The sequence below is a fragment of the Pelophylax lessonae genome (genome assembly GCF_965119305.1).
Source record: "Pelophylax lessonae genome assembly, chromosome: 5".
NCBI classification, from domain to species: domain Eukaryota; kingdom Metazoa; phylum Chordata; class Amphibia; order Anura; family Ranidae; genus Pelophylax; species Pelophylax lessonae.
The window spans coordinates 371186924-371214872 of record NC_138772.1 but is presented as its reverse complement, the minus strand read 5'-3'; the positions used below and the strand labels follow the sequence as shown (position 1 = coordinate 371214872).

Below are 27949 nucleotides of genomic sequence, written 5' to 3'. Positions count from 1 at the left end.
GGTTGGCTGGGACAGAAGTTGGAATTATGGTGGTAAGATATAACTGCTTCAGTTTTCAACAGAAAAATAAGAGGCAAATAGGGTGACTCTGCCTGTTAGACTCCACCTATAACTGAAGTATCACTTTCTGGGTAGCATGCATTGCCTGAAAGTAGCAGAAAGTAGGAAAACCTGTTACATTGTGCCAGTGGTGGAGGCCCAGGCTGCATAAAGGGTATTCATTTCAATGTTGAAGTAAATGCAAACCCATATTTGAATGTCAAGTTGCTAAACAATTGCTAATATTTTAAACCCATTATATTTTTCAATTCTTTGTTGTGTTTCAGTCCAGCTGATCTCTGACAGCCTCTTTGCAGCCAGTTCTTATCTACATGCATGCACTCCAGTGGTGAAAACAGTGGACCATGTCTGTGGGAGGTCTGACGAAGGAGCTGAGCTCCGAAACATGTAACCGCCCACCACCCACTCTATTGGACACCAGCCGCTGCGTCCACACCCGGCCTTCATGAAATCTCATGCCGACCAGGCTGAGACACAGACGAAAGGACGCATCTACAGGAAGCGGATCACCGGATGTCCTCATTGCAACCACTCAGCACAGCGGATAGGAAGACTCCAGACAGATCTTTGCTATGCCCAGGTCACATTTACCAAATGTGAGTGCTTTTATACTTTTAACCTAATAAATACTCAGAGCCTACTGCACTTATAGGCGCCTTGTCTTTTTATGTCTGTGTAATGAGTGTTAAAACAGTCACTTGTAGTTTCCATTGGAAGTTCAGGTGAAAACACAGGAGGATAAAAGAGAAATAGAACAGGGGCAGAGCACCGTCACCTTACAAAAGAATGTGTCTTAACAAGGCAGGAGCACCAGATATTATTTTTTTTAAAAAGCTGCAGGTTTTTAAAAACTGAAAATGGCTTTTGAAATGACATCAACATGCTGAAGCTTATATGAGATTTTAGTATTTAGGTTTACATAGACTCTATGCCATACTCCCTGAAGTCAGCATTTAAATACCAGAGCATCTACTGAGTACATGACAAATGACTTCAATTATTTGAAAATTTGTACTTTACATACAGCTTTACCCAAGGAATCAGGGTCCTACCCTAGGCACCAAGAATTGATATGAAAACATGCGCAGGTACCACAAGAGGTAATGCTGATTTATACATGTTGGTGGACATCACAGGTTAACTTTAAACAAACACCATTTATGTCATGCATGCTATTATATATGTGTACTTATATTCAATGCTCAGTACAGTGTTTGGATATTAAAAAATGTAAGACGGGGCTTGTCATTTAACCCCATGAGATTTGATTTTTCTAATGCAAAAATAGCTGCTGGCACATCATACAACAAAACAAGAGTAAGAAAAATCTTCTTGTTTCAAATGACGTGATAGATTTCACACAGTAAATGTGTCCTTTCTCGAAACATCTGCTCACATAGTATAAATCATGTATCCGCCAGGTTTGTTAATCACTCTAGTGTGTTGTTGCTGCCATTGTCAATTGGCAAGAACTTGCTCCAGATTCTCCAGGCATTTTAAATGATACACTTCATGTCTATCTTCCAAGCCGGTTTCATCTGTGAATAGGGAAAAATGGCAATTGTAAAAACCCGCACTAACAATACATTATACTGAACACAGACTGCCAGTATTTTGGGACAAAAAAACTGTCCATAAACACACACAGCTCATTTATTATCTTCTATTTAGTATAAAGCATGAATATTTCCATGTAAAAAGAATGCTGGCTTTATTCAAGGTATTTGCAATTCTAAAGTAATTCCTACAAAAGCTGTGCTTAGCTTCATGTCATCCTATTACGGTAGCTTTCCTACTGTCCTTTAAAGAGGCCCCATCACCTTGTTCATATAGATAGGTGACAGAGTCAATTTAAGGCCAACTCCCCTTTCACTTTATACTCACCTCTACAGCACCCCTCTGCCACTGCTTTTCTCCCTCACAGCCACCACCAAAATACCCACTGTTAGGTTTCAGAGGGAGTGGTAAAATCTCACCCTTGGTCATGTGATGGTGTTCAGACCTAGCAACTGGCTGCTAGGTCAAAGCACTATCATCACGGGAAGAAGTCACAGGTGGACACTGAACAAGTAGCAGGAAAGGTGAGTATAAAGGGGTGGATTGTACACAAATCCTGTTACTTTGCCTAAATGAACAAGATGACATGGCCTCTTCAATACAACAAGCACTTTTACCGACTAGTGCGGAGTCTTGGAAGGTAGGAGAAGTGGGGACAAGATTTTCACATAGGTTAAACTGCCTCTAATCTCTAGATTATTATGGTGGCTGGAGGTGAACAAGAAATTGTAGACAGGCAGTGGAAACAGACTGGAGATCTATGTGGTACTTCAGGGGCAGGAGAAGCAGAGCACTTTCTCCAGGCTGAATGGGGGCAGGAGAAGCAAAGCACTTTCTCCAGGCTGAATGGTTGCAGAGTGCAGAGCGCACACATTTAGCACTCCAACCAGCAGAAGATAAAAGCACTCGGTTCCTCAGCCTTAAAATTACTGCTTCAAAACCAGCGTAATAGGAAATTTTAAATGGTGGCCAATGGTGCAAATAATGCAGCAGGTTCCCAGTGCTTTAGTCTGACTTGCCTTACTAACCAAGTGAGTCTTCAGAGACCGGGTCACACCTGCGGCTGTGCCACGGCTCTGGTGGAAAGTGCTCCACAGCTAACTAACCGTACACGTTGTAGAGAGCCACAATTAAGAGGCAAGTGTCACATTCCAGGCTAGCTCGCATGTTCAGTTCTGTGAAGTATAGGCTCCAAAGGCTAGTGCTGAAAAGGCACAGATCAGGAGAGCTGCTATGTAGAGATCAGCTCAAGCAGCAATGAATGGCAAGGTTGAATGGACGGTTGGATACCCCTATTGGATCACTATTATCTCACATAAGCTGCCTATGGATCTGTGTCCTTAATTGTTCTTAAGAGGAGAATTTAAGTAGCCACAGTTTTTGTCTAGGGGAGTAGCTGGTCACAACGACACTATGAAGTTGGTTTACTAAAACTGGAGAGTAAAAAATTTGGTGAACTTGTGCATAGTAACCAATCAGATTCCAGTTTTGTTGGCAAAGCTTAATTGAACAAGCTGAAGTTAGAAGCGAATTAGCTCCCATGCACAGCTGCACTAGAGCTTGCACTCTCCAGTTTTAGTAAATCAACCGCTACAGCGCCTTGAAAAAGTATTCACATCCCTTTAAATCTTCCACATTTTGTCATGTTACAACCAAAACGTAAATGTATTTTTTTGGGATTTCATGTGATAGACCAACACAAAGTGGCTCATAATTGTTAAGTGTAAGGAAAATGATAAATGGTTTTCAAAACCTTTACAAAAATATCTGAAAAGTGTGGCGTGCACTTGTCTTCAGCCCCCTTTACTCTGCTACCCCTAACTAAAATCTAGTGGAACCAAGTGCCTTCAGAAGTCACCTAATTAGTAAATAGAGTCCCCATGTGCGTAATTTAATCTCAGTATAAATACAGCTGTACTGTGAAGCCCTCAGATGTTTATTAGAGAACCTTAGTGAACAAACAGCATCATAAAGGCCAAGGAACACACCAGACAGGTCCGGGATATGGATTTATGGAGAAGTTAAAAGCAGGGCTAGGTTTGTAAAAAACATCTCAAGCTTTGAACATCTCATAGAGCACTGTTCAATTGATCATCACCTGAAAATGGAAAGAGTATGGCACAACTGCAAACCTACAAAGCCATGGCCATCCACCTAAATTGACAGGCAGGGCAAGGAGAGTATTAATCAGAAAAGCAGCCAAGAGGCCAATGGTAACTCTGGATGAGCTGCAGAGATCCACAGCTCAGGTGGGAGAATCTGTCCACATGACAACTATTAGTCATGCACTCCAAACATCTGGTCTTTATGGAAGAGTGGCAAGAAGAAAGCCATTGTTGAAAGAAGGCTATAAGAAGTCCTGTTTAGCTTGCAAGAAGCCATGTGGAGGAAACAGCAAACATGTGGAAGAAGGTGCTCTGGTCAGATGATACCAAAATTGAATTTTTGGCCTAAAAGCAAAAAGCTATGTGTGAAACGTGGTGGCAGCATCATGTTGTGGCGATACTTTTCTTCAGCAGGGACAGGGAAGCTGGTCAGAGTTACAGATAGATTTGGATATAGCCAAATACAGGGCAATCTTAGAAGAAAACCTGTTAAGAGTCTGCAAAAGACTTGAGACTGGGTCGAAGGTTCACCTTCCAGCAGGACAACAACCCTAAACATACAGCCAGAGCTACAATGGAATGGTTTAGATCAAAGAATATTCATGTGTTAGAATGGCCCATTCAAAGTCCAGACCTAAATCCAATTGAGAATCTGGCGAGAAAACTGCTGTTCACAGACGCTCTTCATTCAATCTGACAGAGCTTGAGCTATTATGCAAAGAAAAATGGGCAAAAATTTCACTCTCTAGATGTGCAAAGCTGGTAGACATATACCCAAAAAAGACTTGCAGCTATAATTGCAGCAAAAGGAGGTTCTACAAAGTAGTGACTCAGGGGGGCTGAATACAAATGCACACCATACTTTTCCGACCCTTTTTTTTTTTAATAAATTTGAAAACCATTTATCATTTTCCTTCGACTTCACAAATATGTGGCACTTTGTGTTGGTCTATCACATAAAATCCCAATAAAATAGATTTACACTTCTGGCTGTAACATGACAGAGTGTGGAAAATGTCAAGGTGTATGAACACTTTTTCAAGGCATATTGGGCAATATATCATCCTTGCACACCTGTTTGTCCTAGATATCTATGGACAGATGAGATTACACTGGAAAACACAGACTGTGTCAGTGCAGCAGTTGTGCCACAAGCCTGAACTAGCTGCTGCATTTGCTTGGAGTGTAAAAACTGCTGGATGCAAGAAGTTAACATTAATTATTTAAATCTAATATTTACAGGATTACATTTTTTCAGTACTGAAAATAAGATTAGAACATGATTATGTTGTTGTTTAATAGTGGTAAGCTGTTTAACCACAACAAAAAGAAGCATTTACATAAGGTACAAAAAAGACAAATTAGAAGAAACCCAAGGCGTAATTGTAAAGGGTGAAAACAATGTCAGCTAGTACATTTATTTAGTCGAAAAAGGAAAATAGAACATTCGCTACTTGTAGCACCAGTTTGGGACACAGAAAATGTAATGTTACCCCCACTTACTTTTCCTCATTGCATATAAGGCTTCTTCGATTTTCCCCTTCAGCAAAGGACTCTTCAAAGCCACTTTTGCCTGTAAAACAATTTCAATTACCATAAACGGAGATTAAGTATAAATATATTAATGGCCAAAATACTCATGTGAAATCTTTAACCTCCAAAAAAAATTGGCAACCCAGAAGACTATACAACATCTGCACCTTTCTGCAGACTACACTGCACTTAAAGCTCAACACTAGCCAAAACTGGATTTTTGTCTTATCACAAAATCCTTTTCTCTGAGGTTCACTGACAGACGCAGCTTCAAAAACAGTCTCAAGACCATTGGACTTATGCTCTTGTTCTCTAGGAGTAGGACTAGTTGGAAACCTTTTTGGTTATGTCCCTGGGGCAGTCCCAGAGGGTATACCATCACTTCCCTTCTGTAGGACCCCAGTTTGTAACAAGCAGTGTCAGAAGAACAAATAACTCAACCCCAAAAGATGAGCAGGTGCTGTGTTTGTCAGTGAAACTCATAGAAAAGGATTTTACGGTAAGACAAAAATCCAGTTCTCTTTCGTTCACACAGCTTCAAGACACAGCTTCAAGTCTTCAGACCATTGGGATATCCCAAAGCAATGCAACATGTGGGGGGAGGGGGGGATACAGCAAATGCAGAATTCCCAACAAGGCTACACATAGCCAACTGGGTAGTAACAGTAGCTCAACTAGAAACAACTGGAGCTTACCACCAGAAAAAAAAATTTCACCCTCAAGAAGCGGAAGCCTCTGCAACCGCCGCCTGCAAAACTTTGCAGCAATACGCCCCATCCGAAGATGCAAGTACATGCACCTCGTTAAATTTTGGGAATGTGTGTACAGGCGACCAAGTAGCCGCCTTGCACACCTGAACCACTGACGCCTGATGACAGAAGGCCCAAGAGGCACCAAGTGCCCTCGTAGAATGCACTTTAGCAGGGAAAGGAGGAACCTGACCCTTAATGGAGTAGGCCTGCACCACCGTCTGCTTGATCCACTTGGAAATGGTGGCAGCAGATGCGGCCTGCCTCTTACGGGGACTATCTGCAAGAACAAACAAAGAATCGGATTTCCTAATTTATTCAGTAACTGCCAGGTAAACCCGAATTACTCTTACCACATTTAAGGAATGCAAGGCAATTTCCTTAGGATGTTTAGGCTTAGGACAGTAGCACAATGTCCTCATTCAAATGAAACCCCAAGACAACCTTAGGAAGGAACGCCTGACAGGGTCATAATACCACTTTGTCCCTATGAATCACCAAGTAAGGTGACCGGCAGGACAATGCAGCCAACTCCGACATGCGACTTGCGGAAGTAAAAACTACTAAGAAAGCCACCTTCTGCGACGGAGTGAGCAGAGGAATTTCTCAAATATTTTCAAAGGGAAGCCTTTGAAGCACTAACAGAACCATATTGAGATCCCACGGAGGTACCAGGGATCGCAACGGAGGAGCCAGATGGCGAACTCCCAGCAAAAAAGTGTGAACCAAGGACTTCCCAGCTAAAGGCCTTTGGAAAAAAAAAAAAAACCAAGGTGGAAATCTGGCCCTTGATAGTGCCCAGACCAAAACGCTGATCTACACCCAATTGTAGAAACTTCAACAGGCGAGACACAGAAAAGGAGCGGGGAGAAACCACCGGCAACTCACACCAAGTAATGTACGCCTTCCAAACTCAAAGATAAACCTTCCTAGATTTCCTAGCCTTCAACTGTGTAGGAATCACCGACTCCGACAGCCCTCTGTCTTTCAGCACCTGGCTTTCAATAGCCACGCCATTAAAGCCAACGACCGAAAAGCAGGATGGAAGATTGGTTCCTGAGACAGAAGATCTTCCCAGTGAGGAAGTTTCCAAGGGACGTCTGCTCCAGCCTTACCAGGCCTGCGTACCAGGACCAGCGAGGCCAGTCTGGTGCCACCAGAATGACTGGAAATCCTTCTACCTTGATTCTGCGTAGCAGTCTCGAAAGAAGTTGAATTGGAGGAATGGCGTAAATCAGACAATAATGACCCTAAGGGGCAACCAGAACGTCTGTGGCGTTGGCCAGAGAATCCCGAGACCTTGACACGGACCTCTGCACCTTCCTGTTGAGACGGGAAGCCAGCAGGTCCACATCAGGGGTCCCCCACTGAAGACACAGTTGAAGAAATACCTACGGGTGAAGAGACCATTCTCCTGGATCCAACGTCTGCCAACTGAGATAGTCCGCTTGCCAATTCTCTACCTCTGGAATGTGCACAGCAGAGAGGGCCGGAACATTTCGTTTTGCCGGGCGCAAGATGCCGGCCATTTCCCGGGCTGTCAGGGCACTCTTTGTACCCCCTTGATGATTGACATACCCCACAGCCGTAGCATTATCAGATTGTATCCGTACAGGGGGTCCCTGCAGTCGATACGTCCATTGAGACAAAGTCTGATCGCCTGAATTTCCAGAATGTTGATCATCAACCTGGATTCCTCCCGAGTCCAGACACCTTGAGCCGAACACACTCCCAAGACACCTCTCCCCATCCAGACAGACTGGCATCCATGGTGATTACAGTACAAAACAGGGGAAGAAAAGATTCCCCAGACGTAAAGCTAGGGAGCAAAGCCATCATAGGAGAGACTCCTTAGAATCCCTACTCAAAAGAATCAGATTGTCCAATGACAGCAGATCCTTGTTCCATTTGATCAGAATCTCCCTTTTCAAATGTGTGGTGTGCAGACTGCCTCAAAAGGTGGAGACCATCAGACCCAGCACTTGCATGCAAGTCCTGAGTGACGATCGATGGTTAGACAACAGGAGCCGAACAGCCTCCTGTAGCTTCAGTAGTTTTGTCTGAGGAAGAAACACCCGGGCTGAGTCCAGCGTCAGACCCAAGTAGTCCAGCTTTGTGGACGGAGTTAGTGACGATTTCTGAAAATTCAGTGTCCTTCTGCAGAGTTTGCACCGTAACGTCCAAGTCGGCTTCTAGAGCCGAGGAAGACTCTGCACGCAGAAGCAGATCGTCCAGGTAACCCAGTACCACGATCCCCTTCTGCCATAACAAGGCCAACACTGGGGCCAAATCCTTTGAACACTTGAGGAGCTGAAGCAAGACCAAATGGTAACGCCACAAATTGAAAGTGCACCTCGCCCACGGCAAAACAAAGAAAATGCTGATGCCCGACATATATTGGAATATGAAGATAAGCGTCCTTGAGATCGACAGGAGTCATCAGATATCCTTGATGAAGGAATGCTACAACTGTGCAGATGGACTCCATCCGAAATTTCTGAACCCACACAAGGTGGTTCAGAGACTTGAGATCCAAGATCGGGCGAACCTTGCCTTCCTTCCTGGGTGTGTAAACAGATTTGAATAAAAACCTTGAAAACGTTCTGACTCTGGAACCGGCACAATAATTCCTTGTGCTAACAGGTCCTGCACTGCTTCGTAGAGGCCCTGTACCCGCTCTGGAGACAGGCGTAAGTTGGAAGGAAAGAACCTTGCCGGAGGCAAGGACCGAAACTCGATCTTGTAACTGAACCAAATCAGTTAGTGGACCCATTTGTTCTGAATGATCACGGCCCACGGACCCAGAAAGAAATGAAGACAACCCCCCACCCCAGATGCGGGTGAGGGCCCCCCTTCAGGCTGGGGAAGGCTTGTCTGTGGAACCAGGCGCTCCCGCTTTGGACTTACCATTCCAGGGTATCTTGGAGCCTCCCGCCCTTTTCCTGCGATTCAGACGGATGAAAGGGCCGCGTGTGAGCTGAAAAGAAGGGACCCCTCTTACGGCGAGCTTTCTTGCACTTAGCAGCCTGTGGAAGCAAAGTACTCTTGCCTCCCGCCCTTAATGATCTCTTCCATAGAGGCACCAAACAAATGGTCACCTACAAAGGGAAGATCAGTCAGTACCTTTTTAGAAGCCTGGTCATCTTACCAGTACTTCAACCAGATCATGCGGCGAAGGATCACCGCTGTCACAGAAACCCTGCTGGCCAGGGGGGCCAGATCCAGGGATGCATCCCAAATATACTGTAACCCTTGGATCAACTGGTCCGCCAGCTCAGAAGGATGTTGACTCCCCTCCAGATCCTGATGCAAAATCTTAGCCCATGCCGTTAAGGTCTGGGATACCAAGGTGATCGCAAACACCAGTCTTAAAATTGAACCAGCCACAGTGAAGAGGTACCGGACCAGAGTCTCAGCTCTTTTGTCCATGGAATCCTTAAAAGACCGGGAATCTTCCACCGGCAAAAGTGTGGCCTTATTCAGCCTGGAAACCTGAGAGTCCACTGATGGTGGAACCGTCAGTTTCTTCAGAAGAGACTCCTCAAAGGGATATCTTTTAGCAAAACACTTCGGTATTACAACCATGCGTTCCAACCACTGACTAGTGACAATCTCGTCAAAATAGCCAGGAAAGGGAAAAACCTTATTCACCTTGGAAGATTTGCGGGTGACAAATTGCACCGCCGTCGCCGACTCAGCAGTAGCTGAGTCCCCCAACTTTAAAGTTTCCCACACTGATACAATCAGGGCCTCCACCAGTGCTTTTTCATGCTGCTTCACTCTGAAAAGCAATCAACTGTGGATCACTTTTCAGATGGCAGTAAACAGTAACGCAAGACTGTATTGGTACTCTCATTTAGAGTTTTAAAGTCTCTGGAATCAACTTTATCCTCTGCGCTAGCTCAACTGATTCTGACCACTTTAAAAGACCAGAAGAGGAGTAAAAGTCATTTAACTTTGCTTTGCTCTCATTCCGCACTCACCTTCTGGTAATTGTGAAGCAATGCCCATAACGCCGAAGCTCCTATTCTCTGAGAGTTGGGACTGTCACTTTCCAGGCAAGCACAAAGTTCAGCTACAATGTTATCTATGGAAACACAATGACAATACACTTGTATCAGTTTCATTATGCACAATATTCAGCTTAAGATGAATGACACAAAAAACAACCATGACAAAAATAGCTCATGTTTAAGACATTCTGCCTAAATTACAAGTAAATGCAATAGTGGAATACATCTTATAACATTCATGAAAACACATACATGTCCCTGTCCTGACAAGCCTGACAGGAGTTGTCACCATTGCAAGCTATTCCCTATGTTAGCTTTGTAAACAGGAAATTTGATTTGCAACGAAAAAGCAATAAAAAAAATAAAAAATACAAAACATCGTTAAAAAAAAAAAAACAAAAACACAAAAAAAAAATAAACAGCATTACTGCAATTTTCACTCAGTAAAGCTTCTGGAAACATAACGCCTGTTTCATCATCTACGTGATTACATTTAATTTATGTAATTTGATAGTACAGTGCATCACATAGAAATTCTGGTCTACATCGCACATAATTCACATTTTAATCGTTTTATGCTTTCCTCCTTTTTTTTACACAATGTTCCAATGATAAGGGTCTATGCAGTCAATGTGGATGAGCAGTTAGCACGTAGGCTAGCAGAATGTAAGTCCTAGATTCTAGTTCTATCAAGGTAATTTAAATGATATGACTTCCTTGTGTCTGGATAGAATTTGGTTGTTTCTAATAACCGATGAAAAGTAGATTGATCAGACCATGATTTGACTTGGATTGGTTCAATTCACTGCAATTAATTTCATTCAGCCTCAGATCTGTTAATTTTTATTTTCTTTACATAAAAGGAATGAAATGTTCATTTGGTGGATTTTTTTTTTTTTTTTTTCATGTGGAGCAGACAATAAAAGAGATCTTGAATCCACTGTTAAATGTTGCAGTTACATTAAAACACCAGATTTATTGTCGCTACGTGTGACTTCTTAAAACAAAACTACAGGCAAAACATTTTTTTTTAGTTTTGGATAGAGTGGAGAGGGATAAGAGCACCTGTCAGGTTTTTTATTTTTTTTTGCTGGGTCCACACATCACACTAATGCGAATTGGATGCGGTTTTCTCAGCATCCAATTTCGCATGACAGGAGAGTGTGACCAGCGCTCAATGGAGCTGGTTCACACAGCTCCGGGGCAGCTGCACTCCGCATTGGAAAAGGGTCCTGTGCATCTTTGGCTCAGTTTCAGGTGCGAATTAAAGCAAAAATTCGGACCTGGTTTGCACATGAATCAGTGAACAGGGACACACCTGATCTCCTGCTGTGACCCGTGGCTGAATCAGTGTGAACCCAGCCTAAGGGATTAAAATGTCACTAAACCCACATCATAGAAAAACAATAAAGAAAAGCTAAATTATATGCTGTTCATACTCCCTCTGAACTCACCAAAAAAAAAAACTGGTTGATCCTGCTGTTCTCTATCTCTACCTTCTGTTTATGTCCCCAATTTGGCTAGGGTCTTTTCAGCCATGGTGGCAACTTTGGACATGCTCAGTTTTCAGTGAGTTTCTATGCTGAGCATTTCGTCACCATCACATCCGAGCAGACCATGCGACTACAGAGTCACACATATGGGTGTATACACAGTGGTAAATGACAGCCCACTCCCTCCCACCTCCTCTATGCCCTTTAACCAGCTAAACTCTATAGGGGCGGGGTATTACATGTACAGGCGGTCCCCGGGTTACAAACAAGATAGGGACTGTAGGTTTGTTCTTAAGTTGAATTTGTTTTTAAGTCAGAACAGGTACATTACAAGTGTAGCTCCAGCCAAAAGAATCATTTTTAAGTTTTTTGGATAGCATAGGGAAGGGTTAACACCCCTGTACCATTTGTTTCGCTGTCTGTGCCCGTGTTTGAATTCTGAAAATTTTGGGTTGTTGTGGAAACAAGGATTAGTGATAAAGCTTCAGCATACACATCTTTTTCCCATGACAACTCCTACAGGAGTGAATTTCCCTTCCTAGGGTTAGATTTCCCCTCACTTCCTGTTGTCTCCCTCCGTTTGTAAGTAGGAGTCGTTTGTAAGTCGGATGTTTGTAACCCGGGGACCGCCTGTATATTGATGGTGGCTTCACCTCCCCCTTATTCTAAGACACAGGCTGGAGGTGCGTGACACAGCCTGTGACTGGCAGAAATTTACCCACAGCATGCAAAAAAATAAGATTTAATTTCAAATATATATATTTGTATGACAATTTAAAACAGTTTATTGATATTATTTATTTATTTTGAATCTATATTCCAAAGGCTGTTATCTTTTTATTTTGAACACGTGACCAGCAGAGGACTAGAAGCTCCTCCTATATATGTTTCCCAGCAGACAGGCTGGAAAGGATCAAGGTTATGTGACAGCTGTATATCGATTAGGAAAAAGGTACTTAGATTTTTTTTATTTTTTTATTAAAATAATGACAGTGCCATCATCTACATACAGAAATAGAAGGGGTAATGTAAATTAAACAATGTGCATTTAGTATTACTTTAGGGTCAGATTCTTCCTATGAGTGCAGGCATCAAAAGAAAGAAAGATCATGATTTGTGTGGGGATGGAGATATTCTCCATGTGCTTGAAGACAGGTTGTGTACTATTGAAATGCTTTATGTCTGTGTTACAAAAAAACTCAATTCAGACAGTAATAACTACATTTTGGATTAAAAGCAATTTGTTTACTCGGGAACTGTACCTACTGTTTCGGTGGAAACTATTTTAAATAATGTATTGGCAGAATAAATAAAGTAAGCAGTTTAGAAAGAAAGAAATGCTGTCAGTACACCAGGTTTCACACGTCTTAGATGGGAAACCCCTGTACTGTACTGTAGTGTCCTATTAAATTCAAATCTTCACTCATCATCATTTTGCAGAATATGGTTTGAAAGTGACTGAAGCTATGGAACAATACACACAGGAATGCCCAAGACTGATTGCGAGTAAACCATAAAAAACAAGTTCCAAGAAAGTGGAGGGTTAAGACATTAGTTCAATGACTTACAGCACCATAAACTCTGTGCTTACCATTTGAAAGTATCTTAGGTTTATTGGCTGGATTGAAGCAGATGTTATGTAAAATAAGAAGGACCATGGGGAATTTAACTTTCTGCTTATATTTTGTAAGTTCAAGAAGAATTTCTAAGCTTCCTTTCATCTTCATGATCATCAGCTGACCATCACTGGACAAAGACAAGTTCCACAAAAATTTAAGCCATAGGTTAGCTAAATGACTGAGGCTCTTGCTTCCTCCTTTTGGCCATGATAAACACAAAAAGTGCTGTAGAAAATTATTCTGGAAAAAAAAAGAAAAATGCCCCTAATCATTAATCTGCTACATTAACAAAATTATACAGAGAACCTTGTTCCATGACCATTATCTGCTGTACCATACTGCTACATTTTAAGCCATTATCTGTTATAACAACCTAAATTATCACTGTTATCCAGGGGAAACTCTCAAGATTTTACATATCACTAGAACATATTCCTAAATACATCAATGTTATACATAATTAAATATTTCTTCTCAAAGCATTTTGTAAAAAAAGAACACAATACTATGAGTTCCAGAGTGACTTCTATTAAAAATACTATGATCATATCCAGTATCATCAGATTTTTCAATTAAATACAAAGATCTACAACTAACTATGATTCATATTCACACTTGTACTTATCTGCATTTTCTTTTATACAATGCCATCAGCAGAATGTGCTCTGTAGATATTATATATGCAAATTGAACCTCCAATATAAGGAATACTTTACTAAAAACTGACTTTTTAGTCCTAACACAATCCAGTGGAAAAAACTTCTATCTTAAAATCGCCATACCTTCTGCATAATACACTTGCAGTCTTGTGCGCCAGACAAGTTTGAAAGTAGATCAAAGAGCACTTGTTGTGTGTGGCTGGTATAAGAAGTGGGCTCAGCGGCGATCTTTAAAATGCTATGCAGTATCAAGCTACTTGTCTGTGATTTCTGTGATGGCTGGGTGGCCATAACTCCAGTGTTCATCCAACATAAAGAGCTGCAAGCTTTCTCCCCCAAAAAGAAAATACATTTTAATAATCACATCAGTTTGAAAGCACAACAAATAATAGCTTACCTAGTATTACCTAATAGGTCCTACTACTACAAAATAAATTTAGAAATATGACTCCAGCAAGCTGAAATCTGATTCGCTGGCATGGGTTGCTGCACTTTGAATACCACACACCGTCATCATTGTTTTTCTCCTATTAAATATAAATGAGAAAATGAACAGCACATTTACCTACCTCTATCTTAAACCTTAAAGGACAATCCATAAAGGTAAGCAACAATTTGAGCTTACCCACTGCTATCTCACATTGGTTATGAGATGAATGCTGCTTGTAATTTGCTACTAAAATCTCTGTATAGGCACTTTGCTGTTTGTGCTCTCCTAATGGCATAGACTTAATATGGAAAAGTGGATAAAACCAAGGCCCTGGTTGCCAGCAAGTGGACCATAGGCTATTGGACACCATATAGATAGAAAAGTGGCACCAGGGTGCTGTGTGGTGGAATGCTCTGTGATCCAGCAATCAGCACTGAAAGAAAGCCTGTATTAAGAGGCAGAGTTATATCCACCCACAGAAAAAGTCCCAGTATGGGGAGAGAGAGTGGTGCAGGAGCATGTAACAGGTAGGCGATCATCAATGGAAGCGGGGGTAACTTTTACTACCTTGAGCACCAATGTTTAAAGGGGGGGGGGGTAAACATTCACTGCTGTGACCATCAATTGAAGGGGTTTAACTTTAATCACCATGATCCCTAGTACAGAGGAGGAGGATTAACTTTCACTGTCACTGACCACCAATGTAGGGGGGTTAACTTCCACTGACACCAATGCTGGTGGTTATTATTGCACCCACTGCCACCAATGTTGGTGGTTATTATTGCATCCACTAACACCCAAGCTGGTGTTTATTATGGTGTAATCGAACACCAATGTTGGGGTTATTACTGACTCCACTGACACCAATGTTGGGGGTTATTATTGCGTCCACTGACACCAATGTTTGGATTTTTTACTGCATCCACTAACAACAATGTTGGGGGTTATTATTGCCTCCACTAACAACACAGTGGGGTTATTATTGCATCTATTGACACCAATGTTGTTTTTTCTTTTTTTTTGTATTCACTGACATCAATGCTAGGGTTACTGTATTGTATGTTACCCCAACATTTCATATTCCTGATATGTGGCTGCTGTACCATGTACATGTATGAAAAAGTATCCTCTCTGTATTACTTCCTTTATGTGCAAGTTTTACAATAGAATACTCTTCATTTGAGTTTAGGTTTTTTGACCCAACATTAATTTGGGTGAAATACTGGAGGTAAGGGTTATATATATATATATATATATATATATATATATATATATATATATATATATATATATATATATAAATATATATATAGTGCCTTGCGAAAGTATTCGGCCCCCTTGAACTTTGAGACCTTTTGCCACATTTCAGGCTTCAAACATAAAGATATAAAACTGTAATTTTTTGTGAAGAATCAACAAGTGGGACACAATCATGAAGTGGAACGAAATTTATTGGATAATTCAAACTTTAACAAATAAAAAAAGTGAAAAATTATTCAGCCCCCTTAAGTTAATACTTTGTCGTGCCACCTTTTTCTGCGATTACAGCTGTAAGTCGCTTGGGGTATGTCTCTATCAGTTTTGCACATCGAGAGACTGAAATTTTTGCCCATTCCTCCTTGCAAAACAGCTCGAGCTCAGTGAGGTTGGATGGAGAGCGTTTGTGAACAGAAGTTTTCAGTTCTTTCCACAGATTCTCCATTGGATTCAGGTCTGGACTTTGACTTGGCCATTCTAACACCTGGATATGTTTATTTGTGAACCATTCCATTGTAGATTTTGCTTTATGTTTTGGATCATTGTCTTGTTGGAAGACAAATCTCCGTCCCAGTCTCAGGTCTTTAGTAGACTCCATCAGGTTTTCTTCCAGAATGGTCCTGTATTTGGCTCCATCCATCTTCCCATCAATTTTAACCATCTTCCCTGTCCCTGCTGAAGAAAAGCAGGCCCAAACCATGATGCTGCCACCACCACGTTTGACAGTGGGGATGGTGTGTTCAGGGTGATGAGCTGTATTGCTTTTCCGACAAACATAACGTTTTGCATTGATGCCAAAAAGTTCGATTTCTGACCAGAGCACCATCTACATGTTTGGTGTGTCTCCCAGGTGGCTTGTGGCAAACTTTAAACGACACTTTTTATGGATATCTTTAAGAAATGGCTTTCTTCTTGCCACTCTTCCATAAAGGCCAGATTTGTGCAGTATACGACTGATTGTTGTCCTATGGACAGTCTCCCACCTCAGCTGTAGATCTCTGCAGTTCATCCAGAGTGATCATGGGCCTCTTGGCTGCATCTCTGATCAGTCTTCTCCTTGTATGAGCTGAAAGTTTAGAGGGACGGCCAGGTCTTCGTAGATTTGCAGTGGTCTGATACTCCTTCCATTTCAATATTATCGCTTGCACAGTGCTCCTTGGGATGTTTAAAGCTTGGGAAATCTTTTTGTATCCAAATCTGTCTTTAAACTTCTCCACAACAGTATCTCGGACCTGCCTGGTGTGTTCCTTGTTCTTCATGATGCTCTCTGCGCTTTAAACTGACCTCTGAGACTATCACAGTGCAGGTGCGTTTATACGGAGACTTGATTACACACAGGTGGATTCTATTTATCATCATTAGTCATTTAGGTCAACATTGGATCATTCAGAGATCCTCACTGAACTTCTAGAGAGAGTTTGCTGCACTGAAAGTAAAGGGGCTGAATAATTTTGCATGCCCAATTTTTCAGTTTTTTATTTGTTAAAGTTTGAAATATCCAATAAATTTTGTTCCACTTCATGATTGTGTCCCACTTGTTGTTGATTCTTCACAAAAAATTACAGTTTTATATCTTTATGTTTGAAGCCTGAAATGTGGCAAAAGGTCGCAAAGTTCAAGGGGGCTGAATACTTTCGCAAGGCACTGTATATCTGTCAGTGAAGGGAAGAGCACTACAGTTGGTGGAACAATCACTAATGAAATAATATAATTTTTGTAAGAACTTACCATAAAATTATTTTCTCTGATGGTCATTGACGGACACAGCTTCATAATTTTCTTGACCATTGGGTTATGCTGCCTCCTACAAGAGTAGGACACTAGGTAGGAAGAAGCTTTCCCACACATATGGGGCAGTCCCAGGGGGTATACTCCTACTTCCTGCTATAGGCATTCAGTTTAGTTGCAAGCAGTGTCAGAAGAAAAAAATAGATTTTTGTAAAATCTTACCGTAAAATCCTTTTCTCTTAAGCTCATTGACAGACGTAGTCCTCCTTGATTAATATCAACTCGGGTTATACTGCCCTCTACAGGAGTAGGACTAGACAGGAAAGAAAATGTTCTGGCCACACCCTAGGGGCAGTCCCAGAGGGTATATCCTCTCACTTCCTGCTACAGCAAATCAGTTATGTCACAAAGCAGTGTTTAGAGAATTTAACCCAACCCAACTCAAAAACAGAGGGGCGGGTACTGCGTCTGTCAATGAGCTTAAGAGAAAAGGATTTTACGGTAAGATTTTACAAAAATCCATTTTTCTCTGTCGCTCATTGACAGACGTAGTCCTCCTTGATTAATATCAACTCGGGACGTCCCAAAGCAGTGCCACAAATGAGGGGTGGGAAAATGGAAATCAAAATCCAATCTAGAAGGCCCAACCGGTGCCGACTAGAAGTTTTAAAGGCTCATCAATCACACGATGAGACTCAACTGAAATTCCAACGGAAAAAAACCCTCGAGGTAGACCACCGGTCTCCTCAAATTGCGGCCTGCAAAACCTTGCGGCCAAATGAGGCATCCGCCGATGCCATCACATCAACTTTATAAAATTTTGTTAAGGTATGAACCGACGACCAGGTAGCCGCCTTGCACACCTGGACCACTGACGCCTGATGGCGGTAGGCCCAGGAAGTACTGAGCGCTCGAGTGGAGTGCGCCTTAACAGGGAACGGAGGATTCCGACCCTTAATAGAATAAGCCTGTACCACCGTCTGTCTAATCCATTTGGAGATAGTCGCGGCAGATGCAGGCAACCCCTTTCTGGGGCCATCCGTGATCACAAAAAGTGAATCCGTCTTACGGAACGATTCCGTAGTCTTCAGGTATACCCTGATTGCCCGAACCACATCCAAGGAATGCAACGCATATTCCTGAGGATGATTGGGCTTAGGACACAAGGAAGGTAGCACGATATCTTCATTCAGATGAAAATCTGAAACCACCTTAGGAAGAAAGGATGGCTTCGGATGAAGAACTACCTTATCCCTATGAACCACTAGATATGGGGAATGGCACTAGATATGGGGAATGGCGGAGCCAAGTGCCGCACCCCCTGGACACCAAGGAATGAGTAGCCCAAGGCTTCTGAAAGAAGATTGCTAATGCTGAAACCTGACCCTTGATAGTGCTCAAGGATAGTTTCTGCTCAACCCCCTTTTGCAGAAAAGCCAAGATTCGGGTCACCGAATAGGTACGTGGGGGAAATTCCAAAGATTCACACCACGCGATATAAGTCTTCCATGTGCGATAATAGACTTTGCTGGAAGTCGCTTTCCTTGCTTTAATTAGAGTAGGAATAACTGAAGCTGACAACCCTCTGTCCTTCAGTACCTGGGTCTCAATAGCCAGGCCATTAAAACCAGCGACTGTAAAGCACGATGGAAGATCGGTCATTGAGACCGCAGATCCTCCCTGAGAGGAAGTCTCCAAGGAGCGTCCGCGACTAGCCTGTCCAAGTCGGCGTACCCGGCTTGACGAGGCCAGCTCGGAATTTCCAGGATAACTGGAGTTCCCTCCACCTCTATCCTGCGGAGAAATCTCAGCAGCAATTTGAGAGGGGGGAAGACATATAGTAGCTGATACTGCCTTTACAGGCCGTTCAGCGCGTCTGCTGCGTCCGCTAGAGCATCGCGGGTGCGAGCCCTGTTGAGCCAACCTACCAACAGATCCATATCCGGGGTGCCCCAATGAAGGGACAGCTGGTGAAATACCTCTGGATGAAGAGACTATTCCTCTTGATCCAGAATCTGACGGCTGAAATAATCTGCCTGTCCACCCCTGTGATAAATATCGCGGAGAGAACTGGAACAATTGTTTCCCCAATAAGAATGTTGGCCACTTCTATGGCCGCCAGGGCACTCTTGGTGCCCCTTGGTGATCGACCTAAGTCATGACCGTGGCATAGTCCGATTGGATCCGAACCGGGCTGCCCTGGAGCTGCTCGGTCCAGTAAATCAGACAAAGTCTGATCGCTCTCAGTTCCAACACATTTATCGGTAACCTGGAATTTATCAGAAGAAATGACTTCCCCTGGCTGAGCATCGGAGACCGAAGCCACCAGACCAGAGCCTCCCTGGTCCGCTCACTCAATCGGATGCGATTGTCCAGGGAATCGGGATTCCGATTCCATATGAGAAGAATCTCCTCTTTGGAGAATTCGGGTATGAGACTGGGCAAACGGTACTGCCTCTAAGGAGGCGATCATCAATCCCAGCCAGTTGACGGACAGCAACATCCGAATCATTGACTGAATCTTCTGGAGTTTCTCCGCATGGAGAAACACTCTTACCAAGGATGTATCCAAAATTAGGCCCAGATAGTTCAGTCTCCTGGTGGGAACCAGGCATGATCTTTGGGAAAAGCAACGAAAACGCTGATGTCCTGCGAAGATGGGGATATAAGGATAGGCATCCTAAATGTCTATGGACGCCAGGAAATCCCCCTGATGCAGGGAGGCCAACCACTGTATGGATGGACTCCCTCTCTTCCAAGACCAGAATTGGACGCACCTAGCCCTTTTTCCTGGGCATTGTGAACAAGTTCGACTAGAACTGCTCCAAGGAATGGGAACTACCACTGCTTGTTGTATCAAGCTGTCCCCCGCAAAGCTTTTAAGCGATCCGGGGATGCCGACTATTGGAAGGGAAGAATCGCACCGGTGGAAGTGATCGAAACTCGATCTTGTATCCCGACCATATGACCTTGTGAACCCCTTTATCCGGATTCTGGAAAACCCTGGATCCGGAGACCGGTGAAGGCGTCCCCCCACCCTAGAGATTGGTGGGGCCCATTCTGTCAATCCAACGGGATAACAGTGACTTTATTTAGTCTGGAAATCGGTGAGTCCACTATTGGTGGTACCGTCCATCTTTGTAATGAGGGATTCCTCAAAATGATAGCGCCTAGCCATGCGTTTGGAAATAGCAGGGCTCCCTTACGGACGACCCTATTTGGGCAAGGGAAACCCTTCACCATTTTGGTAGGCTTGCTAGTACCAAAAAAGGAATATGAGTCTCAGCTATCTCTGCCGGTGTAACCTCAAGATTTAAGGTTTCCCGGACAGACACAACTAGTGCTTCCACCAACGCTTCTTGTGCTATGGCGGAGGCAGAAGCGTCCTCCTTACTGTCTGAGGAGACCGTACCTGAGACAACAACCCCAGAAAAGGGACTGCAATGACCAGCTCAGAATCCGTATCTGAGGTATCAGATGACATAGGGGTAGGCGGGGGTCGCTCTTCTTGACCCCCGTCCCTGACAGGCTACCTCCACCCGGGATACCAAAGACTCCAAAACTGCTGATAATGCATCATCACAAGTGGGGTACTGGAGGGTCCTGCGGCCACCCTGAGGGGATCAGGTGGGGATACATGTGTGGCAGGGTTCATGTAACAAGACACTTGCCAGCAAACACAAAAAAATTAATTGTTTTTTCCTAACTTAGTACCCCAGCGCAGTAGCGCCCCTCAGTCTACCTGCTTGGACCCCTCAGAGAGAGAGAGAGAGAGAGACCCCAAGGCTCACCTGATGCACAGAAGTTTCTTATCAACCTGCTTCCAGCACTGTCTGTTACAGACAGGAAGTCTTTGGCTTGCTTTCCCTGGGCCAAGGAGGCGGCTCCGCCCCTTTACACGCCTTCCGGCGCCTCCCAATTACTCCACGAGGTGTTTGGTCACCTCAAACATGGCCGCCCCCATGCTGGAGACACGAGGCTATGCCAATATGGCGGCCTCGTGCGATCTGCAGAAAAATGGCGGCGGCCTGTGTAGGATAGCGGCGGCTTGCAAGTTAGCAGCGGCCTGCGGGATGTGTGCATTCGGCCTGTGCGGCCTGCGGAAGTGCCTCGGCCTGCGGGAGGCTGTGCGGCCTGTGGAAGTGACTGGCTTTCTGGAGGGATGGCGATCTGTGGCTGCAGTAACTCAGGCATAGGCATCGGCCTGTGTACACACTAGACAGGTAGGATACCTCTATACCTCAATAGTAATGCCTTTTAGTAGTCTGCCACTGACTTCAGTCACCCTTACAGTCATATAGTGACTTTAGATAGTCAGCTCCCAAACCAAGCCTCCTGGTTTCTATTCACAAAAATCACACTCAAATTGGGGGATCTGTGACCTGTTATAGGATAGAGGGGAGACCCAGAAACTGAGTGTCCGACCATCCCAGAGAGGGGCCCGCGTCCACCAACAAACCCGACAGGGGGAGAGGGGGAACATTCTACTCACCATACCGGAACCAGGCGGGCGTCAACTCCTGACAGAACCCCTCTCCACCGGGGTGGGGGGGCTGTCGACCAATACGGACGCCGTGACTCTGTTGGTCATTGGCGTCCAGGCGAGACGTTTAACTCGCAGGGTCAGTCCCCGTCCAGTGGGACTATGTCGCGGCCGACCCAGCGCGGAGCTATGGCCTGCACGCGCTCGTAGGCTGAACTGGGGTGACCACTGGATCTCAACATCCAGCCCGTCGCCCAGTTTCAGCGTACTTGCTTGAAGATCTCACAGGAACACTGGAGAAAAAAAGCTGTCTAAAAAAAGTATTTCTAAAAAAATCCTGCCAGGACCGAAGATCCTAGCAAGGAATCTAGGTCCTTACTCCTAACTAGACAGAAAAAAAACTGATTTGCTGTAGCAGGAAGTGAGAGGATATACCCTCTGGGACTGCCCCTAGGGTGTGGCCAGAACGTTTTCTTTCCTGTCTAGTCCTACACCTGTAGAGGGCAGTCTAACCCGAGTTGATATTAATCAAGGAGAACTACGTCTGTCAATGAGCGACAGAGAAATAACCCTACTCAATAGAGGGGTGGGTGCTGTGTCCGTCAATGAACATCAGAGAAATTGATTTTATGGTACAACAAAAATCCAATTTTCTTTTTTGTTCATTGAAGGACACAGATCCAAAATGTTCTTGACCATTGGGACATCCCAAAGCAGTGTTAAATATGAGGGGTGGGAAAAAAACACAGCAGAACAAAATTCCCAATAAGGCTAAACCTAGCCAACCAGGTAACATGGAGCTCAACCAGGAACAACTTGAACTCACCTGAAAAAAACATACACCCTCAAAGAGGACTAGTCCTCTCAAACAACGGCCTCCTAAACCTTGGGACCAAAAGCAGCATCCGTAGATGCCAGCACGTCTATTTTATAACATTTTGTGAAAGTGTGCACAGACAACCAGGTGGCTGTCTTGCAAACCTGCACCACTGATGCATGGAGGAAGAAGGCCCAGGAGGCACTAAACGCCCGTGTACAATGTGCCTTAACAGGGAAAGGAGGAACCTGACCCTTGATTGAATAGGCCTGCACTACCGTCTGTCTGATCTATCTGGAAATGGTCACCGAAGACGTGGCCAACCCCTTGCGAGGTCCATCCGTAAGGACAAAAATTGAGTCTGATTTCCTAAGTGACTTGGTTACCGCCAAGTACACCCTTATAGCCCCTACCACATCCAGGGAATGCTGGGGCAATCTCCTCCCGAGGATGCTTAAGCTTAAGACACAAGGAGGGCGACACAATGTCTTCATTCAGATGGAAACCAGAAACAACCTTAGGTACGAATTAATGACAAGGGCGAAGCACTACTTTATCTCTGTGAACCACCAAATAAGGTGAACGACAAGACAAAGCAGCCAGCTCCGACAACCACCAAGGAGGGCAAAGGCCACCAGTGCATCTGTAGTGTCGGCTAGAGATCCCAAGACCTTGGCACGAATCTATGAACCTTCATGTTGAGGCGAGAAGTCAACAGGTCCATCTCGAGAGTTCCCCACCGGAGACACAGCTGATGAAACACCTCCGGATGAAGTGACCATTCTCCCTGGTCCAAGGCCTGTCGACTGAGGTAACCTGAGTGCCAATTTCCTACCCCTGGAATATGTACACCAGAGAGAGCTGGAACGAAACGTCCACCTTCCTTAGAATGCCGGCTACTTCCCTAGCCGCTAGGACACTTTTTGGCATTGTCCGATTGAAGCCTGAGGACCGAACCGGCCATAGTAAACATGTGCCGGACCAAGGTCTCCGCTTTCCTTTTAAAAGGGTCCTTTAAAGCTAGAGAATCCTACACCGGAATTAGAGTGGATCTGTTCAGCCTGGAAACCTAAGAATCCCCCATAGGTGGGCCTGTCCGCTTTTTTAACAGGGACTCTTTAAAGGAGTACCTTCTAGGGAAACGCTTAGGAACCACCACATTGCATTTAGGCCCAATGATTTGTGACAATTTTGTCAAAACAGGCGGGAAAAGGATTTTCGGGTACCGAAGGTGACGATGCCTCTGACTCAGCTGCGTCCTCCCGTCCTCCATTTTTAAAGTTTCCGGCACTGATACAATCAGTGCATCCACCAGCACTTTTTTATGGGTGGCTGTAGTGAAAGAGGAATCATCCTCACTATCAGAGCACTCAGGGTGCATTGACGCAGACCCAGCAGGGTGACTCACGTCCGCGGCAGCCAGATCAGACTCGGAAAATGAGGAGACAGAGGAGGCAGGTAAAGGCGGTGGACGCTTTTTGCTGTTCCTTTTTACAGGACCAAATCAACCTTGGACACTAAGGACTCCAGAGCCGCCGCCATTGCAGACAGGGTGAACTGAGTTACAGAAGGGCCCGCCGCCTCAGAGATGGGATCAGGGGGTGAAATTTGATCCAGGGACTCCATGTTAACCAGGGGCCACCCAGGCAAAAGTAGAAAAAAACACTGCTAAGTGATTCCCCCCCCCCGCCACCATGCTAGCGGCACTACAGGTCATAGCACAGCTTAATCGCTGCTATAGCAGAGAAAGGGAGACCCTCAGGGCACCCACAATAACTCACCACCCCTGGGTCAGCACAGAGCAGAGCGCTGGATGCTGTACACCATGCGGCGATCAGAGAGAAAGAGGAAGTCCAGGAGTCAGCCACAGTCACCCCCCACAATGCTCCAAAAACATGGCCGCTGCTTTATTCAATGGAAAACCATCAAGAAAATGGCTGCCAGACTACACAAACATGGCCGCAGTATATACAGCCAGCCACAAAAATGCCAGCTTTTCGGACCCACAGGGAACACCAAAGACATCATTACAGTAAAAAGGGGGCTCTGGCAGGAGCCCCAGCCGGGACAACTTCCCCCCCAGCCCCCATTGCCCGCTCGACACCCCAGAGGCGATCCTGGACAGGTATGGCCCCCCTTGGCGGGGCGGATGTGGGGGAGCTAGGGGGGGTAGATGGGGGGTGGTCAACAGGGGAACCAGAAATATAGGGGGGCGCTGTGTGGGAAGAAGGGGAACGCGGGGGTCCAATCATCCCAGGGAGGAGCCCACATCCACCCCGACAGGACACCAGGGAAGGTAGGACACTACTTACCATACCATGGAACCGGGTGGGCACTGCTCCAGGCAGACCACCTCTCCATTGGAAGGGGGGTGCTGCCGGCCAGGCTGCGACTCAGACCTGGACCAGGTCGTATGTGCCCTCGCGAGAAGTTTACCTCGCAGGCGAGCCCCCGTCCAGTGGGGCTATGTCGTGGCCGACCTAGCGTGGAGCTGAGGTCTGCACGCTCTCGCTGGCCGGGACTGGGAAGACCGGAAGGATCACCAATATCCAGTCCAGCAGTTGATTGTAGTTCTCACAGGAACAGAAAATAATAAGGGGGTAAAAAAATCAGTTTAAAAAAAAAAAATGCTAGGACCAGAGATTCCAGCGAGGAACTAGGTCCTTACTCCTGACTAGGCAAAAAAACCTGAATTCCTATATCAGGAAATGGAAGTATACCCCCTGGGACTGCCCCATAGGTGTGGTAAAGCTTTTTCCTGCCTAGCGTCCTACTCCTGTAGGGGGCAACATAACCTAATGGTCAAGAAGATTCTGGAGCTGTGTCCATCAATGAATTAAAGAGAAATATGGATTGCACACCAATCAATCAATGTGCATGAATTAATTAGGATATGAATAACATCTTTGGCACATTAATATATCAGCACTAATTCCCTGAGCCACACATACTACATAGGAGGACTATACAGCACTTACTGATTGAATAATGACATTCATTTATAAGGGACATTATACATGTTATATAAGTGAATATTTTACGGTTGGAATTTGTTATTTTGATGTTGGTTTTGTCACGCATGGTATGTTTTGGGCATGTTTAATCACATATCATAAGACAGCACTGCACTGGGATAACAATATACACAGCTCAAAAAAAAAAAAATTAAAGGAGCACTTTTTAATCAGAGTATAGCATCATCAATTAAACTCCTGAGATATTGATCTGGTCAGCTATGTAGCAGCGGGGGTTGTTAATCAGTTTCAGCTGCTTTGGTCAGTGACCTCCAGCAGGCCTCTGGTGTGAATGTCTTTGACCAAACAATCATAAGCAGACTTCATGAGGGTGGCCTGAGGGCCCAACGTCTTCTAGTAGGCCCTATGCTCATTGGCCGGCACTGTGGAGCTTGATTGGCATTTGCGATTAAACAGCAGAATTGGCAGGTCCCCTACTGGCTTTTCACAGATGAGCGCAGGTTCACTCTGAGCACGTGACAGACGTGAAAGGGTCTGGAGAAGCCATAGAGAATGTTATGCTGCCTGTAACACCGTTCAGCATGACCAGTTTGGTGGTGGGTCAGTGATGGTCTGAGGAGCCATATCAATGGAGGGACGCACAGACCTCTACAGGTTAGACAATGGCACCCTGACTGCCATTAGGTATTGGATGAAATCCTTGGACCCATTGTCAGACCCTACGCTGGTGCAGTGGGTCCTGGTGCACGAAAATGCCCGGCCTCATGTGGCTAGAGTATGCAGCCAGTTCCTGGAAGATGAAGGAACTGATACCAATCCAATAGAACATCTCTAGGACAATATGTTTCGGACCATCCAACGCCACCAGGTTGCACCTCAGTCTGTTCAGAACAGTGGTGCCCTGGTCCAGATCTAGAAGGAAATACCCCAGGATACCATCCGTCATCTCCTTAGGAGCATGCCCTGATGTTGTCAGGCTTGCATACAAGCATGAAGCATGTGGGGGCCATACAAACTACTAAGTACCATTTTGAGTTGCTGCAATGAAATTTCAGCAAAATGGACTAGCCTGCTGCATAATTTTTTCATTTTGATTTTCGGGGTGTCTTTAAAATTATCCCTCTGCAGGTTGATCCTTTTCACTTCCATCAAATGATGTGGCATCCTTTCATTCCTAACACATTACCCAGCCCATATCAGTATAGACATCCAGCTTGACATTTTCCCCATTGAGATCTAATGTGTTTTTAAAGTGTTCCTTTAATTTTTTTGAACAGTGTATTTTGATGCATATGTGAGAACACATGTATTGCTAGCTGCAGTCTAAACGCATTTCAGTTACAAGATAGTACATAATTGCACTGAAGTTTATAGAACCACATATTGATCGAAGGCTGAAGCATACGGAAGCCTGCTAGCAGTTTGTCATTGACAAATAGAACTGCAATTAGGACCTATACTTAATCTCCCTAACTGGAGTTAAATAATGGTTTAAAGCAGGGTTGTCAAATTCAATTTCATTGCGGGCCGCATCAGCATTATTGTTGCCCTCAAAGGGCCGGTTGTATCTGTAAGACTATACAAATGTATCTACTGCAAGTCTGAAAAGGAGAGTCACACACCACTGGTATCATCCACAAGAAACTTTCCTGGAGACTGCTCAGAGAGAACATGGTGTTCTGCCATTGTGTTCTGTCTGAAGTCTCCAATAAAGTTTCTTGTGGATGATACCAGTGGTGTGCGACCCTCCTTTTCAACTGGCATAGAATTTTAGTATTCTCATAATATCTAAAAGCAGATGTCCAGAGCACCCCACCTTACATCAAATGTCAAGCGCCCCCCCCCCCCACCACAGGAAGTAAAGAGTCCTCCACCCTCCCTTACATCACATTGCCCCCCTTACCGTGTGCTTCTACCGGAGAGGAGCTGAGGGAGGAGCTGCAGGAGATGTGCGAGGGTCACATGTGCCTTAAAGTCTAACAAATTTGCTCAGTGATTGATGAAAGCTTTGGAAATGCTTAAAAAAGCTTGCTGTACACACTGTACTTGTACAAGCTGAAGTCCATGTGAACCAGGCCTAAATACTTTAAATTTTCTCCTACATTTATCTAATTTTACATCAGAGCTATGAATTTTAATCCCTGCACATGTGCTCAGCAGGTAGAAACACAAAAACACCATGAAAAGATTGCATCAACCCCACTGGAATTATTTCTGAAGAAGCATTTTCTACGCATGAGTGCTAAGGTATAAAATGTCTCAAGGCTGTACTGGTTTGCTACGCTTCAACATAAATTTCTCTGGATTCAGAATGATTTGGTGGGTGTGGCTGCCAGGAGGAAGAGAGATAATAAAATTAAGACTGTATGGGTGATCTGTACAAAGTAAATCACCTGTGCAATGAAAAACACTTACGGATAAAGCACAATAAATAAATGCTGCATCTTAACACCTCAGCTTTTCACTTACAG

At 44.4% G+C, this 27949-nt stretch overlaps 1 protein-coding gene across 1 annotated transcript in view; it reads right to left on the bottom strand.

The window, feature by feature from the left end:
* Positions 1-1106: 1106 nt before the first annotated feature.
* RTTN (rotatin) overlaps positions 1107-27949 on the bottom strand; it is a 423025-nt gene continuing 396182 nt past the window's right edge. The window contains exons 46-50 of the mRNA XM_082257758.1: positions 13912-14114; positions 13102-13369; positions 9988-10091; positions 5226-5295; positions 1107-1598 (exon numbers count right to left, since the gene is read on the bottom strand). Of these exons, the coding sequence (XP_082113884.1) occupies positions 1519-1598; positions 5226-5295; positions 9988-10091; positions 13102-13369; positions 13912-14114 (725 nt within the window). The 3' untranslated portion in view covers positions 1107-1518. The remainder of the gene's footprint in view (positions 1599-5225; positions 5296-9987; positions 10092-13101; positions 13370-13911; positions 14115-27949) is intronic.